The sequence below is a fragment of the Cetorhinus maximus genome, chromosome 24 (genome assembly GCF_964194155.1).
Source record: "Cetorhinus maximus chromosome 24, sCetMax3.hap1.1, whole genome shotgun sequence".
NCBI classification, from domain to species: Eukaryota; Metazoa; Chordata; class Chondrichthyes; order Lamniformes; family Cetorhinidae; genus Cetorhinus; species Cetorhinus maximus.
The window spans coordinates 32,538,250-32,552,916 of NC_135902.1; the positions used below are offsets into that span (position 1 = coordinate 32,538,250).

Sequence of the window (14,667 nt, forward strand, 5' to 3'; positions counted from 1 at the left end):
GAGGAAACAGGGTGGGGATGGGGGGAGGGGGAGTTTAAGATCTAAAGTTGTTGAATTCAATATTCAGCCCGGAAGACTGTAAAGTGCCTAGTCGGAAGATGAGTTTTTTTTCAATAATTTATATAGATTTTTCTTTTCCCACCTATTTCCATTATTTTTAAATCTACAACTAATACCTTGTCAGTCTTTCCACCCCACCCCCACTAGAGCTGTACCTTGAGTGTCCTGCCATCCATTCTTAATTAGCACTTTTCTTAGATAATATCACCACCTTCAACACCTCTTTGATCCTTTTGTCTGTGACATCTTTTGATTATCTGCTCCTATCACTGCTTGCTTGTCCCTACAACCACCCCACCCTCAACTTCTCTCCCCCCGCCCCCCACCTTAAACCAGCTTATATTTCACCCCTCTCCTAACTATACTTCAGTTCTGTTGAAGGGTCATGTGGACCCAAAACGTCGACTCTTTTCTTCTCCACCGATGCTGCCAGACCTGCTGAGTTTTTCCAGATAATTCTGTTTTTGTTTTGGATTTCCAGCATCCGCAGTAGTTTTTTGTTTTTATTTTCTTTTGGTCAATTGAGCATCTTTTCAAGGGCAATGTAGCATTGTTTGTCACCAGTAGAATGTTTATTTTTATTATGGGTCTTTTAAATTTTGAACAAGTGTGTTAAGCTGTAGATATTTATCTGCAGTCGTTTGCCTTTCTTGTCACTTCAGAAACTTTTGTTCACTTTAAATAGAACAATGGGCCATACTTAGCTTTCAAAGGCCTTCTTTTGCGAACAACGGTGGTTTAGTGGTAGAAAAACAGGCTTAATTTTGATTTATTGTTTAATGGTTACAAACATTTTTGTATGATTCCTTTCTCAACCTCTCTTTTTTTTGCCCTTTTCTGGTATAAGCTCCATGTCAGATTGATCGTGCTCCTGATCTCTGCTGGTTCCAGCTGTAAATCTGAATAATTAAGTTAAGATGCAGTAGATTAGGAAATGCAGCACGCTAATGGCTCGATGGTAAATATATGCAGCTGATACCATAAAATTACTTAAAGCGCCTTCACACATGACATTCTGAAAGTAGGGTTCTTTGGCTTAAGTCTTATCTCCTATTGGATACGATTAGTCACTGAGTACTTTACAATGACATAATGAACTGAGACAGAGACACCTTGCTGACATGCAGAACTATTACTTTGTTCACTGGAAAGAACCTGTTTTAATATAGAACAGGGCACTCTCATTTGGATAATGGAATATTTGCCTAATTGAAGAGTCAGGATGGTTTGTTTGCTGATATGTCGGGCATTGGCAGGATTTGCTAAATTGCAATTGTAGGAAAGTTTAATGCAGCCATGGACTAAGTGAACATTAATTAAAGAAGGCTGTGTACACAATATTCATAAGGCTGTGCGTTCAGACACAATTTAATACAAACTGCACAAGACATCCGTTTTTGTCATCAGTCAGTGAACATTAGTGGAAAATCCACTATTACACAATTGTGCAATTCGCAGCAATGTGAAAATTTGAACGTGGCAATATCTGTTCAAGATTCAGTACTTTAACAGCTATTTTTTGTTTGCAGGTTAAGAAATATCTGAACCTTTTTAAAAAATATTCTCACTGCCCCTAATGCTCAAATATGGTTTCCTGAGCAGCCACCTTCCAGTGCTTTATCCAAAGGGCCATTTTTCATGTGTGAGCATGAACAGTGAATGTTGACATGCTATTTGCACATGGAAGACACTACAGTTGAGCCAAACCCACTCCTGAGCAGACATCGATCCGGACACAGATGCAATGATCATTGGATAGTGTTCAAGAGCAGAGGGCTTGCATTTAAATAGAGTTTGATCATATCTCACTAAGATGTCTTTAAATGCTTCAAATATGCATCATTTTTAAATGTTTTGCTGGCAAATATGCCAGGCAGCCATTTTGAAAATAATAGCAAGAAATTAGACAACCATTTAATTAGTTTTGGTTGTGGAAAAGATGTTGCCCAGGACATTCGTAAAATTCCCTGCTTTGGGCTCTTGAAACATGTACCTGAACCACTGGTACAGATAGCGAAAACCTCAATTTCATGTTTCATGCAAAGAATAGGGCGAATGGACAATTTATTGTTCCCCGCATAGCCCAGAAATAATGAGGCCAATAGTTGTGAGCCAACTGTGATGAGCTAACTCAAAACAGACCACAGGTTGAACCTTTGCCCTTCCTAGAATTGTATGCATGATATGTCCATCTTGTCAATAGGGACCCTCTCTGAAGGGGTCTTTGTTTTACAAAGGTATGACAAGACATGATAAGACTAAATATACTTATCCTGCTGAGGATGGAACTGTCTTGCTGTTCCTACTGCTACAACTCTCTAAACAATGTGCACATGGTGTCAATCTCGCATTCAAAGTTTGGACAAGTGCAGCGACTAATTGGTCCAGTTTCATAAATGATGCATCCAAAAATTGAGAGAGAACGAGAGGGACATCAGATAATGGTACCCAATTAGCACGGACTTGTTTCTGGGAATTAAGATTGAAGAGTAACCGGCCTGTGTAGCATACCACAATTTTGGAGTATTGGCTCAGCGGTAACAATTGCCTCCAAATGAAAAGATTGTAGGTTCAAGTCCCACTCCAGAGACTTGCGCACATACTCTGAATGGCAGCACTGAAGGAGTGATGCACTATCAGGTGATGCACTATCAGAGGCGCAATCGACATCCTACATCTATACTGATTTGGATCTGGTATTAGTTCATGTTTCATCCATTTGCTGTGGGGAGTGAACACAAAAATATTTTCCAAATTTAAATTGTGTTTCCAACGGACCTATTCAGAAATTATACAAATTTCAGCCTAATTCAAATTTTGAAACCCATGTCTTTTTAGAAAGGGTTATGTGCAGTTGGTTTAGAGTTTGCTGATGTTACCAATTAAAGTAAGAATAATTCCCTCTGGACCAATTGGAAAGGATGATATGAAGATTTCCCTTATAGAGTCTAAAGGGAGTAAAATATGGTAGATTTCTTTAATAATTCACTGAGAAGAGTTTTATATGGTGGATTTTTTAAAAATCAGGATCTTGAGAGGGTAGAACTAATATTTGTTTACAGCTTGATAGGTTGTGGATGGGATGTGGCTCTTCTCCAATTGTCAGGGGCATGGGATATATTCATGTTATCTGGACGAACTGATATAAATTCAGACCATCAACATTTGGGGATATTGAATAGAAAGCATGAGCTCAAATTGATTTTGATGGCGATCCCTAGAACTTGCACTGTTATTTCTCTGCTTCACTGCCTGGCTTTCACTAGTTCCAAACCTTGAGTATATTCTGCAGTGTCAGATGCTGAAGTGCTTATCAATAAACCATTATTGTCAGTCATCCCTACAATGTTTCTCAAGAGCTGTCAGTTTGGAATATTTGAGTTTATGTTTACGTTCGAGTGACTCAACATATGCCAGAAAACCTATCAAAACACAACCAGCTTTTAATACTTGACTGTATATAGGATAATAGTTATATTTAAAATCATCGCTTCGAGCAATTGGCCGGAAGAACATTAAAAGAAAATGAAGTACTTCAGAAGGATACCTTCCTGACAAGCCCGTGTGCACGGGCCGAAATGACAAAGCGAATAGAATGATTGGCAGTGTGATAAAACAGCACTGCTTGAAATCATGCGAGCTCTTGTTCTCTTTATGTGAGGAGTCTTGAGTGACTGATCCCTGTCGGTGGGAAACCGAGGGCCTGTTATCAGAATATTCGGCTGGTTCTCTGATTTAACCTATCAATGCAACAGCTGGAAATGCTGACAAAACTGCAGTGCTCAATCACAATCAAGTATTTATCAATTAATTGATCTCTGGTATTTTCCTAAACAGTGCAATTACAATCTGCTGAAATGCTATGTGTGGTAATGGTATGTTTTACAAAGCAGCATTATTTTATAAGAGGACTGCACATCAGTTGCTATAATCATTTTGAGAACAATGCGTACACATATTTTGGTAATTATTAAACTCTACCAGCTTTGGGATAATGAGAGCTGTTTGATTTCAGCCCCTGAGGGATTCCAGGAAAATTTTGTTCCTGCCCTCACTTGGGAATTCAGTAGTTTGGAATATTGCGTTTGAATCTTGCGGCAGCTCACCCACCACCTTCTCAAGGGAAACCAGGGATGGGCAATAAATTCTGGCCCAGCCAGCAAAGCCCACATCCCGTGAATGAATAATAATAAAAAAAATGCTTACCTAAAGTTCATTGCGATTGTTCCTTGCAAAATAAGGTGATGAATTATAAATCTGACAAATTTTATCATTTGTTTCAGGGAAACCAAGAAGCCACAGCTCCTCCGGAAGCGATGGCGCAGCCCTATCCCCCTGCCCAGTATCCTGCACCACAGAACGGAATCCCAGCTGAATACGCTCCAGCACACCCGCACGCTACTCAGGACTATGCTGGACAGACCACGGTACCAGAGCACGCCATGACGATTTACACACCAACACAGACGCATTCCGACCAGCCATGCACTGATGCAAACACACAGTCCTTAACGGGCACGTCCACAGTACCGGTAAGTGCACCGTTGACAAACAGCATTGTGTTCAGCTAATGACCAACACATGAATAGTGAGCAAAAACTCCTTTTAAAGAAAACTAAAGTTTATTTTGAAACAAAGAAAAATATTCTTTCTTAGAGAAGTGGTAGGACAATGTTTTACTACACCCTCTTGCATCTCTGTGCAGTGAGATAAATTCAAGAAAGAGCTGAAGGTAGCCCACTATCTGTTGTACTGAACTGGCTCAGATTTATCTATAAAGGACCACACGGTAAGAATGTGAAAGGTGGTGCAGGCCAGGCACTTCACTCATGTTGGGTTTGTGCTTCAATATCGTGGCAGGGTAAGTGGAGCTGACTTGGAGTTAACTTATGCCATTGTGGCCCTAGAAGTGCTTGGCGATGTCTCATGATACCAGTTGGTAAACCATCTGCATTCTCCAGCATGCTGAATACACTCACGCACTAAAAATAATCCTGCCCTGTACATAATCTTTGGCACCGATACAAAAAGGTACACTATGAAATGGCTGGTGCAGCCTGGTACTGAAAATCAAGATCTGGAGACATGAGTTCAAATCTCACTACAGTCGCTGGGAAATTTAAATCCAACGAATTAGATAAATTTGAAATATAAAGCTTGTAACAGCAGACTGTGAAATTATGGGTCTGCTGTAAAAACTCATTTGTTTCACAGATGTTCTTTCGGGAAGTAAATCTACTGCCATCACTTAGTGTGGCCTACATGTGACTCCAGACCCACAAGCCTCTGAAATGGCCTAGCAAACTCCTGAGTTGTATTCAAGAAGGTGGCTCACCACCACTTTCTCAAGGGCAATCAGGGGTGGACAGTAAATGCTGGCCTTACCAGTAATGCCCACATCCCTTGAATTAATCAAAATGCAATTTTTTTTTTGAAAATGAGGATTGTATTTTTATGGAGTGAGAATGATGCCTCAAAAATTCCGTGAGTATAAATTCACAGCCCTGCAGATAACATGCACAATTCAACAAATGTGCTCTTTCCCTAGTACACTTATCATACTGCTTGTAGGACTGTTGTACTACAACCAGTCAGAGTTTTGAGTGAATGCAAGGATTTCATGGGACATCTGACTAGAAGGTTTCACATGCACAGCTGTACTTCATTTATAACAATTTTTCACTGTAACAATGATAATTTTAAGATAAATAATTATTGGCCTATTCTTCCTTTCCAGTGCCTCTGTATTACAGAGGAGTTTAGAATGTAGCCAATAGCTGATATTTATTTATTAACAGTGTCACTGCATTTGTCAGCTCACCAAATTCATCTATTCTGCAATTAAATAAGAACGATTTATATTTCTTCTATTTTCAGTCAGGAGAGATCTCAATGGATAGCCATTTTAGTTGCTACGCTCTAAACTATGTTGGGATTTGTCCCTAAAGTAGTCATAACATTTAATAGGTCAAATAGAGAACAGTTTGACAGAAATAAATTTTGGCAGATTTTCATAATGAATTTAACTTGATAGTTTTGTTGAAAAAAAAATCCTGAATTCATGCCAATGAATTCATCACAAATTGACTTGATCTGACTACAAAACCATTCCTGCAGCACTGTGAGGGCATTTCTGAAAATGTGACTCTCTGCGAATAATTTCAATTATAGGCAATGTATCTTATTGTCTATCAGCAGCAAAAGTAACGTTCAGTACATGCTTATTATGGAACAATAGAAATTATTGAATCTTAGAAATTTCAGTGTGGAGGAAAGCCATTTGGCCCTCAAACCCCTGTCAGAGCTAGCTTTACATTCGATTTATCTACTTGAATTTCTTTCCTGCGCTGTTATAACTTTTCTTCTCTCAGTGTTTAAATAATTCCCCCTAAAAAGTAGTGATTGCTTCAGCTCCTATAGTAACTTGGGCTAATGCATTCCATTTTCTTAATTTCTTACGCTTACAATTTCCAATGTGCTGGAAGGGGAGGGAGGGAAGGGCCTGGTCATGTGCGGGAAACCTGGAAGTCTGGGATTTCCTATGTGCCATTTTATATTCACAGCATGTGACATTTGTCCCTAAAGAATTCGCCACAGAACGTCAGTCTGATTGACAGGCTTGACTTCCCATCAGGCCAGAAGTGCTCCAAAGGTGGCCAAAGAACTAGGCAAGTCCAAGCCCTGATACCTGGGGGTGCGATCCCCGATCATGGGTTGGGGGAGGGGTGGGGGTTCCAATCCAGAGGAGTCCGATCCCAGGCATTGGGATGGTATGGGGGGTGTGGGTGTTGTATGGTGAGGGGGATGTGATTTGATGGCGAGGAGCCTGGGGTTCTGAAGGAAGCACTCCTGCTCCCCCTGGCCCGCATGGAGTGCCAAGAAGGGACCCGTCTTCTGCCCGAGGTCCTTCTCGCCTCACAGCAGCTGCCAGGTTTCCCAAGGCCCACAAAACCTCACTGCATCGCCACAGGTATCCCAGTAGGAAGGTTAAATCAAAGTACAATAATCCTATGGAAGAATTGGCGAATCACATTAAGCAGGCAAAAAATTAAACATAATGCAGCTTAGGACATGTAGCAGTCATGGTTTGCCACCCCATAAATTCCTAATCACCAGTGCTTGGGTTGGGAACAGGGAAGAAGAAATATGATTTTAAACAGATGAATTCACAAGCCAACTTGGACCACTCCTGTATCTCCTGCAGACAGGTTCCAGAGTGGTATGGGTAAAAACCTTTGCTTGCTTGGGATGGAGAACTGAAAGGAGGTAATGCTAATAGTTTTAAATTCCTGACAGAAAGCAGAGTCTGCTACTACTGGAAATTGGTATCTGTCAATATGATGTGTAGTGGAACTTTAAAATGGATAGATTGTGATATTATACTAGTCTCTAACTGTCAATACTATTAAATTAAGATTGATCTAACTGTCAAACTTCCTATAAAGATGGCAACTGTTCATTAATAATACCCCAATCAGCGCCTCCCATTCTCACTCTTTTGCCAACTATTACATTCAGCAGAAAAGAAGCCAGAAAGTGGAATTGTTCATCTTCTCATGTGCTACCATCAGGAGCAAATTAAACCACACATATTAGATTAGATTAAATTCAAGTAATTTAGAACATTAAAACTGCTAAGACGTGCCTTTCATTACTGTTTGGTGACTTCAGGGACACAAGCAATAAAGTGTAGAAAATGTCTCAACCCCAAAGATATGTGTGTGTAGTTCTTTCACTGATAATTGACTTCTTAGCAGCTTGTTAAAAGTACAGAGAATGGTTTCGAATGCAAAATATGCGAACTCAGAACACCAAAAAATTTAGTTCAAAAACGTGACAAAAAATAAAATGACACAGACTACCAGCAAAGCAGAGAAATAAAATCTACCTCGGCCTTAAAGGTACGGCAGGATTAAATGTGGTCCATAAAAAAGATTTTGAAAAAGTACTGCTGCTTGAATGGAAATTTTGATGAATTTTCAATTTTGTAAAGGCACATTTACTTGCTCCTTGGATTCTAGTAAGCCTTTTATAGAGTATAATCTGCTGATTAAAAATAGAAACCTCATGAAATGTGGCAACGTGGGCCAGATTGTCCTGCGAGTGCCGCTCTCCATTTGATAGACGTGCGTTTGACTTTCTATCGGGTTTTTCATAGCCAGTTGCTGCCGGCAGGACATCCAAAAGGGTGCAGTGCCCTCTACAGGATATCTGGGATCAATGTAAACAGGGCAACCAACTGTTATCTAACTAAGCAATCAGATTGAAGAACCGCTTATAATAGGGGCTCCTAAACTGTGGGTCGCAGGACAAGCAGTTGGGACTGTGAGCTCCCTCTCGGTTTCAACAAAGGCAACTCTGGAGTGGAGACATTACAGGGCAGTCCTGAGATCGGGTCTGAGGCCCCTTGACACATGTTGCGCGCAATTTTTTTTTTTTCTTGCCTTAGTCTGGTGGACGTAGCCTTGTGAAATCAGTTCCGAGGCCCGCTCACCACCTCCAACAGAGCCTGCAAAATGGGAGATGAGAAAAACATTGCTGCCTGTTCTCAAGCCCTCACCCCCTGTTCTCATAGCTCAACCCTCTCACCCCCTCCCTCAGAGCATGACCATACTCACTCTCACAACTCTCTTTCTCTCACAATTACCCCACTCCCTCACTGCTCTACCCCTTTTCTCCCCCCAACCCCCCCCCCTTGCCCAACACTCTTAGCCTGCCTCCTCCCCCACTCTCACTCTGGGGCCACGACAATTTTCTAGTTTTAAAATGGGGTCACAGTGGGAAAATGTTTGGAAAGCACCGATTTATGAGTAGCACTGAGTCTGGAGCAGGAAATAAATTTATATTAAATTCAATATCAAATCACATACAAAAAAAGCCAAATAAAGAGAGGGGAAAAAAACTTGTAATAAGAGTTAAAAGAGTTGGAAAGAAGAAGGAAAAAAATAATTCCAAAAATAATTAAAAGTCAAAGGAATGAAGCTTCACAATTGTAAACATTAATTTTCAGTGCCAGAGAGGTTGTTTGGCAGTAATTAAGACTTCCCATACTGTTAGAAAGATACTTAGACGGGACTGGACAAATCCTAAATGTTTGTGGTGGATTTAATCTGCACCTATAATGTCAGGATAGTAGCTTCATCACATTCAGTAGATTTGAATGGAGAACCAGATGGCAAGCTGCCATTTTCATTCTCTTTATGGCAGAGAGGCACATCTAGAACAGCCCCTCCTGAATTTTCATGTTTAACCGAGCATCTGCCCTTGCCTGAAGTTGCTGTCCACTTTGCACATAAATAATGGACAACACTGTTAGTCTCATTATTATTTTCATAGAAAAATCCAGCCTGATGTAACGCATAATGACAGATGTACTCATATTTTAAAGCTTAAATATTTTAAAATTAAAGAGTGCTCAAAGCCTTGTGTAGTGTAGCATTTTTATGAAAACAAAAAACTATCAACCTGACTGTATTGCACATCAGCTGTTCGTAACTTTAATTTTCCTTTCATCATATATGATTCCTGCTCGTAATGCCTGAATCTATGAATGAAGAGCTTAATTGATAGCACAAATCACAAAGAGGTTGGGTTAAAATTTGCCAGTACTGGATGTCCACCACAGACTGTAAGAATGCACAAGAAACCCCAAAAGGATCAATTCATACACTGCGGTCAACACCCAAACAGCAACCTACACGACATGAGAGAGGTGTTAGCTGTATTGATCAGGAGTTTTTCCTTTCAACCTCCATCCCACTAACAACCAGTGACCTGAGGATTCAGGGCCCAGAATAGGTTATGGTTGCTTTGTCTTCTTCAGCAGCACAGTGAGTAACCCTGCTGTATTTTTGGGGTCCTTTCTCCCCTTCTTACCCTGGATTATTTCAGTTGTAGCAGCTTAGATCACTTTTGTGGGCAAGTCAGAAATGCCTAAACCTTTTAGGAGTGTCCATCCTAATCTTGAGATCTAGATAGCCTCTGGTAACGTACCCAGGCAAACAAAGTAGAAAACCCAATTTGTTATTTTTTTTTACCTCTAGACTAATCCTCTACCTTCTTAGAAACTTGCTTGTCTTTGATAAGCAAATAGAGCAACAAATCTTGTTTTAAGTTTAAAACCATTAAGTAAATTTAACTAACAAAGGACAAACAAGCAAAAGAATAATATATATAAACTAGAATTCCTTCCACATAGTTCCTTGAGTGAAAAAACAATAAATGGATCCCAGCTCTAACAACTAATCCCACCATTTGTAAAATAATTATTTAGGTTATGCTGTGTTTCTTTTCTTCAATGTTTTACCACCACAGAAGCTTGTATTAATCTTAACCATCTCCCTCAGGGGTTTCAATTGGCCAGTTCCTTCTCAGATTTTCAACTTGACTCCCAGGTTCAAACTCTCATTAGATCTTAGAAGAGAGTTGCTGGGACTTCCTGGAGTTTGAATAATTGATCAGGAACGTTTTTTTTAAATGCACTTTTCAATCAAACACAAGCTGACCCAATCACACAAAATTGTTTTTGAGTTATTCCTGTCTCAAGCCAGAGACCAACTAAACTTGAACATTTGATTTCATTTGAACTTGGGCCACAGTTTGAGCTGTAGCTAGAGTTTTTTATTACCCCCTTGTGTACGATGATTGAATTTAAAAGGAACAGCCACCACGCCAGAAGCAGACAAAACACCATGTGCTGAATTTTTATTTACCTGACCCGTCGGGAGTTTTTTTTGGCGGGGAGGCAGTGGGGGGTGGGGTTGGGGTCCAAAAGTCACAGGGAACCTGGAAGCCTGGATTCCCCTACATGCTGTAGAGTTTTAACTCCACAGTGTCTATATGGTGTCACCGCCCAGTTCTCCACCTGGATGTCAGCCTGATTGACTGACAGACTTGGCTTTCAATCAGGAGGAAAGCCCGTGAATAGAGGACCAGGAAAGTCTGCACCGGGGTTGGGGGAGGGGGATTGATCTCAGAGAAGGAGAAGGTCGATGAGGGAGGGGGAAGGTTAAGTCAATCGGGTGAGCTGCCAATGCCAGAGGCCCAGGGCGGGAAGTTGTGGAGAAAGGAAACCGAAGGCCTGGGGATGGGGAATATGTAAGCCAGGAGTGGGGGCCAGGTTTGACGCCAGGTGAAGGATTGGAGGCCTGATGAGGCCTGTTTGTGGCCGTGTATCGAAGGGCTGGGATTGAAAGCCTCAGTGTCAGCGGGGTGTGCCCGATCACAGGGGCTCATGAAGCAGTCACGTTAAATCCAGGAGGTAGGTGTAAAGGTGTCCACCTCCTCGATCCATCAAGCCCTCACCTGAACATGGCTGCTGGGTTTCTCAAGGCCCAGCAAATATGTCCGTCTAACATTAAAGTTGAAAACAACATCAGCTACTTGCTTTTATATAGCACTTTTAAGCTAATAAAATGTCCCAGGGTGCTTCACTGCAGTATTAAGGAACAAACTTGCACACTGAGCCATGTAAGAAGATATTAGGCCAGATGACTAAAGGCTTGGTCAAAGGAGTAGGTTTTAAAGAGCAACTTAGAGGAGGAAAAAGAGGAAGAGGCACAGAGAGGTGTAGGGAGGGAATTCCAGAGCTTGGGGCCTAGGCAGCTGATAGTGCATCCATGAATAATGGATTGATTAAAATAAAGGATGCTCAAGAGGCCAGGATTTGTGGATTGCAGAGTGAGTTCTAGGGCTGCAGGAGATCACAGAGATGGCAGGGAGGAGGGCAAGGGGGGCCAGGCCATGGAGGGATTTTTAAAGAAGGATGAGAATTTGACTGGAAGCTAGGTCAGGGAGTTCAGTGATGATAGGTGTGCAGGACTTTGAGAGACTTAGGACTTGGACAGCAGGGCTTTCAAAACCTCAAGATTGGGGAGGGTAGAATGCAGGAGATTGGCCAGGAATGCATTGGGATGCCAGTCTAGAGGTAACAAAGATGTGGATGAGAGTTTCAGCAGCATTTCAGCTGAGACAAGGCCGATGATGTTACGGACATGGAAATGTTTGGTATTAGTGATGATGCAGATATATGGTAGGAAGCTTATCTCGGGTCAATTATAACACCAAAGTTATGAGCCTCAGGCAGTTGCCAGGGAGAGGGATGGAGTTGGCGTTGATGTTTTTGGCCAGGGACTGAAAATAATGGCTTCTGGTCTTCCCAATATTTTATTGGAGAAAATTTCTGTTCATCCAATGCTGGATAATAAACAAGCAATTTAGAGATGGAGGAGAGGTCAAGAGAGGTGGAGAAGAGGGAAAGCTGGGCATTGTCAGCAAATATATGGAAATTAATGCCATGATTTTAGATAATGTTGCTAAGAAGCCTCATGTCGATGAGAAAAAGGAGGAGGCCAAGGATAGATCCTTAGGGAACACCAGAGTGATCAGTGCAGGAGTGAAGAGAAGCCATTGGAGGTAATTTTCTGGCTACAACAGTATTGATATGAATGAAACCAGGCATTTGCAGTCCCCACCCAGCTGGATGACGGTGGAGAGGCAGCCTTATTATCATACTTAAAGTACCAACCCTCCTCCTTGGAGCATCTTGGTCACCCACCCACCTTCCTCCCTCTGTTAAAACTGAAAATGGGCGGGTTGGAGGTGAGTTTGGGTTGAGAATCTGAGTTTTAAGACTTTAACCCCCGTCCAATCCAAACCCACCCAATTATTTTGGGTTAAGATTCCCCCAAGAGACCCTAATTGCTGCCATTGGGGAATGCCTACAATACTAAGTGTGGCACTTAAGTCTTTCCAGGGAATAAAGACCCCAGGGGCAGAAATCCTGCCCACTAAGAGCTGCCAGCAGATCAGAGGCCAGCAGCTTTTCATTGCCATCAGCGCCACCAGGAGCAGTAGTAGCTGTCGGCAAATGCACTCGCCAGAGGCCCAGGGTCAGCGAGGAACCCCAAGCCAAAGATGAGTGACAGCAGGATGGAGTTGCGGTGTGGGGGGAGGGGGGGGCGTGTCTTTGAACAAGGGACCCCTGGGTTTGTTTTTTGGGCTCCCCACATGGCAATTCCCCTGCCCCGCTGCTGGTCGAATTCCAGCGACATTAGGATGAGGCCCTTAAGTGGGGTTTAGCTGCCCACTTAAGGGCCTCAATTAAAATCCAAGCGGAAAGGCCACGCAAGAATTAGGGTCTAGTCTCCCCACTGAACAGCCTGCACCTACCCATCCCTCCCCCCAGCAGCGAGTTAGGCAGGACAGGGCAGTAAATTCCACCCCTTATGTCATAGCCTGAATGGGAATGATTAGTTAAATAGATTGTTTTTTTTAAGAGTGCTGGTTGACTACATTGATATGCAATCACCCACCATCCAGCTCTCAGAGGTGTTTCTGGTTGCAGCTCCTCAGAATCTGTGAATGGGATTGAGGGGAAGTGAAAATCCCTGTTAAATTGTAAATCTAGATCTGTTCAGAATATTCTATAATCTAGAAATTAGAAAGTGGGAAACCAATTTTATCCTTTAAGAAAATGCTGCATAATTTATTTTAATTAGTTTTTTGTCACTGCAAAATGCAACCATTTCCCCTCAATATTAGCAACAAGTTACTATTTCAGCTGGAAAAACAATCTAAAACCATGAAGAAATATGGTCCTGTGACCCTTATCTTCTGGTAGTTCAGTGCAGCTCAATATTCCCTTTACATTTTCTTTGTACTGGGCGGGCTACTAACTCCTCTGAGCACTACACGTTTTGACCATGGACAGCTTACATTTTAAATGTCATGATTTACATTATGGTGGAAATATTTGTCTCAAAGGACGAGCAAGTTGTGGGTGACCTGTTTAATGCAATACGCGTTACATTCCAGATTGCTGTGTAACCAAGCATGTATCTTAGAGGGAACATTGGTGCAGGTGTAATGGGAACACTAGCCAAAGAGCATTATAATTTAACAAAGCTTTAAGGGTACTAACCAGTTGAGGCTACTAACTTGCTGTATTTACACAAACTGAGTGTAATGGTAAGTAAAATCTGGAAGTTCTCCAGTCAAGTTATGCTCAAACTTCATCCCAAGTAACGTAATCTATCTGTGGGATGTTTACTTAATAAAGTAAATGTTTTAATAAAGTTTGTCATTTTTAAAAGCATCGCTCCACATAGAAAGCAACCTCTACATTTTCAGTTGTCCTTTTAAACTTTTAAAACCTGTTTACAAAGCAGAAGTGAATCGAAGTAAAAACTCAGCCTGGCCGGATTCAGCATCTCCTCCTCATTCCCCTCACCTCAACCCCTGCCTTCCCCTCATTCACCCACCACCACCCACCAAATTCCAGCATGGAGACAGCAGGCAGTTCGGGGACAGGGGACATAATGGAACTCCACTTAACTGAAAAGGAGGAGGATGGACCACTGTGAAGATTAAGCTGTGAACCCTATCGCTCAACGGAGGCTTTGGAGCATAGCATTGGCACCATATCATTTCCTCAAAAATCACCTGTAAAAATTAAAAATACCTGGCCCAAATGATTTTTTTTCTATAAGTCGTGGCATTTACAATTAGACATGTTGAAGAAATTTGCCCAGCCACTGAATATTTGAATGTTAAACGTCTATCCTTCATTTTAGCTAATCTGGAGCTAATTACATCCTGTCAGGACAG

The 14,667-nt window shown here is 41.6% G+C and overlaps 1 protein-coding gene across 1 annotated transcript in view; it reads left to right on the top strand.

The window, feature by feature from the left end:
• Window positions 1-14,667, top strand: part of rbfox3a (RNA binding fox-1 homolog 3a) — a 440,178-nt gene that overhangs the window by 266,852 nt on the left and 158,659 nt on the right. The window contains exon 2 of the mRNA XM_078570955.1: window positions 4,344-4,592. Coding sequence (XP_078427081.1) covers window positions 4,344-4,592 — 249 coding nt within the window. The remainder of the gene's footprint in view (window positions 1-4,343; window positions 4,593-14,667) is intronic.